General features: G+C 43.0%; 1 protein-coding gene across 1 annotated transcript; it reads right to left on the bottom strand.

Moving 5' to 3' along the window:
- Nucleotides 1–426: 426 nt before the first annotated feature.
- LOC128311503 (ferritin heavy chain-like) lies at nucleotides 427–1,420 on the bottom strand. The gene has a single exon (XM_053201930.1). It carries the CDS (start codon nucleotides 1,122–1,124, stop codon nucleotides 576–578), a length of 549 nt encoding a protein of 182 aa, XP_053057905.1. The 5' UTR covers nucleotides 1,125–1,420; the 3' UTR covers nucleotides 427–575.
- Between the last annotated feature and the right edge of the window lie 1,837 nt (nucleotides 1,421–3,257).

Here is a 3,257-nt window from a genome sequence, read left to right as displayed (position 1 = left end):
AGCTAGAATTTGTCTCAGTCACCTTACCTTAAGCTTCCTCTCCTGTTCAATCACCAGTGTATCTCTCATCCGACCAGCTACAAATATCTCCGGACTGACTCTCCCCCACCCCCTACACATTCTTCAAAGCAGCCAGACTCACTGGCTTAACATTTAGGGGTATTTATTCTACCTCATATTCAATATCACAAATTCGAGCTTCATCCATGATTTTGTATTTTATATGTTTCAACCCTTCTATTGAGGGGATTTTGGGATACCGTGTCGCTTTACTGCAAGATGATAAATTGCAGTAAAACTCTTATGTGGATATTTTGTACGGCCAGTGCCACATGTGGCCTGGATACCTGGTTTAAAACTTAAAAGGTTAGGGGTTTTCACACATGAATCAACCATAAACCTTTATTTAGGAACCAAATAACTATATTGAAACCAAATAACTTCATTTATTTATGGCAAAACTGGAAGAAAAAAACTGGGACGTTTTGCAAGTGCAATACTGCAAAATGCATGCTCGGCATGGTGACCAGGGGAAGTTACCATGCACCCTGTGGCTATGGGAAGGCAGTCCCAACTCAGTTCTTGTCGCTGTTGCCCAGGGTGAGCTTGTCAAAGAGGTACTCTGCCAAGCCATCTTCCAGGGTCTCTATCTTGCGCAGGCTGGTGATGTAGCCCCCCAGCTCTTTGATGACCTTGACTTGCTCGTGCAGGTAGTTGGTCTCCAGGAAGCTGCACAGGTGGGCGTCGTTCTTGACGGTGGCCAGCTGGTGCAGGTCAAGCAGGCTCTGGTTCAGGCTCTTCTCCAGGTGAAAGGCGCACTCCATGGCCTTCAGGCCGCTCTCCCAGTTGTGGCGGTCAGGCTTCATGATGTCGTGGAGGCGGAGGCGGCCCCCACGCTGGTTCTGCAGCTGCATCAGCTTCTCGGCATGCTGGCTGTCCTCGTGGGACTGGTGCAGGAAGAACTTGGAGATATTCTCCAGGGCCACGTCGTCACGGTCGAAATAGAAAGCCATGGACAGGTACACGTAGGAGGCGTAGAGCTCCAGGTTGATCTGGCTGTTGATGGCGGCCTCGCATTCGGGGTGGTAGTTCTGGCGCACTTGAGAGGACGGCGCGGTGGCCATGGCTGGTGGCGCTGGCACCAAGGCAAAGATAGTGGTGGCAGGTCTTCCTCGAGTCTTCAGGGTCGGCACTGTCAGATTGGAAAGGTCGGCAATTCGGGGCGCTGTCAGAGTGGAAAGGAGGGTGCTCTCGAGTGGGTGCTGGGTTCAGACAGCAGCTCTGGATTGATATTGGAAATGGGGTCAGTTACGCAGGATGGGGACTAGTAGAGGGGGAGATCTGTTATGTTTCTGGCATGGGGGTGGTGGTAGAAAGAGGGAAAGGCGGGCGGGGCATGAGCGCTGTGTTCCAGGTTCCATCAGAGTTTGGGTGGGGAGGGTGACTTTGCGTTGAGCACCTAACATCTATTAAGTTTTAATTTTGCAACGGTATTTCTATTTTCCAAGGACTGCCTCTTATTCTCTAATTACTCCCTTTTATAGCACCCTGTTGTCATTTTAAAACCCCATTGTCCTCAAAATTCTGAAAACAAAAATTTGGATTTTTGAATAGAGTTCTCTCTTTCCTGTTTAAAATGTGTGTGTGTGTGTGTGTGTGTGTATACATATATATATGTATATACACACACATATATATATATATACACATATAAATTGTATAGTTCATAATGATTTTCACTTTCCTGGAATACCTAAAACTTTGCGCATTTGTATTTAGTAATAAGGGGTTTGTTTGATTAGCCTAGGTAAGTACATAGATCTAACCTACAGTTGTGAAGTCCTTTTCATTAATAGGCTTCTTATCGAATGGGAGGGGAGAGTGTGTTGATTAAGGAGTGGTATTCTGTCTTTGGGATATATGCTTTGGGGCTTGCTTGTAGGTAGGCTAGGGGCTATCCCAAATGCCAAAAGCTTACCATTTTTCTTTTTTCTTTTTCTTTTTCAAGTAATTTAAATTCCAGTTAACATGCAGAGTAACATTACTTTCAGGTGTAGAATTTAGTGATTCATTGCTTACCGACAACACTCAGTGCTCATCACTAGTGCCCATCCCCCCACATCCCTTCTAGTAACCCTCAGTTTGTTCTCTGTACTTTGTCCCTCTTTTTCCTTTTTTCCCCATGTTCATCTGTTTCTTAAATTCCACATATGAGTAAGATCATATGGTATTTGTCTTTATCTGACTGATTTTGCTTAGCATAATGTACTCTAGCTCCATCCAAGTAGTTGCAAATGGCAAGATTTCATTCCTTTTTATGGCTGAATAATATTCCATCGTGTGTGTGTGTGTGTGTGTGTGTGTGTGTGTGTGTGTGTGTGTATAAATATACATACATACATGCCACATCTTCTTTATCCATTCATCAGTCGATGGACATTTGGGTTGGTTCCATAATTTGGCCCTTGTTGATAATGATGCTATAACATCAGGATGCATGTACCCTTTGAATCAGTGTTTTTGTACCCTTTAGATAAATACCCAGTAGTGCACTTGATCGATTGTAGGGTAGTTCTGTTTTTAACTTTTTGAGGAAACTCCATACTGTTTTCCAGAGTGGCTGCACCAGTTTGCATTCTCACCAACAGCTGAAGAAGGTTCCTTTTCCTCACATCCTTGCCAATTCTCGTGTTTTCGATTTTAGCCATTCTGACACATGTGAAGTGATATCTCATTGTGGTTTTGATTTGCATTTCAGTAATGATTAGTGATGTTGAGCATCTTTCCATGTGTCTGTTGGCCATCTGGATGTCTTTGGAGAAATGTCTATTCATGTCTTCTGCCCATTTTTTAATTGGCTTATTTTTTGGATGTTGAGTTGTATCAGTGCTTTATATATTTTGGATACTAACACTTTATTGTATCTGTCATTTGCAAATATCTTCTCCCATTGAGTAGGTTGTCTTTTCATTTTGTTGATTGTTTCCTTTGCTATGCAAAAGCTTTTTATCTTGATGAAGTCCCAATAGTTTATTTTTGCTTTTGTTTCCTTTGCCTCAGGACATGCATCTAGTAAGAAATTGCTAAGGGTAATGTCAAAGAGGTTACTGCCTGTGTTCTCCTCTAGGATTTTAATGGTTTCCTGTCTCACATTTAGGTGTTTAATCCATTTTGAATTTATTTTTGTGTATGGTGTAAGAAAGTGGTCCAGTTTCATTCTTCTACATGTTGCTGTCTAGTTTTCCCAACACCATTTG

Source organism: Acinonyx jubatus, chromosome X, assembly GCF_027475565.1.
Source record: "Acinonyx jubatus isolate Ajub_Pintada_27869175 chromosome X, VMU_Ajub_asm_v1.0, whole genome shotgun sequence".
Lineage (NCBI taxonomy): Eukaryota > Metazoa > Chordata > Mammalia > Carnivora > Felidae > Acinonyx > Acinonyx jubatus.
Note: the sequence above shows the minus strand (reverse complement) of the source record. Positions and strands in the feature narration are given on the sequence as shown.

Excerpts from the sequence above, each read along its gene's own strand:
- LOC128311503 (XM_053201930.1), bottom strand. The coding sequence starts at position 1,124 with ATGGCCACCGCGCCGTCCTCTCAAGTGCGCCAGAACTACCACCCCGAA.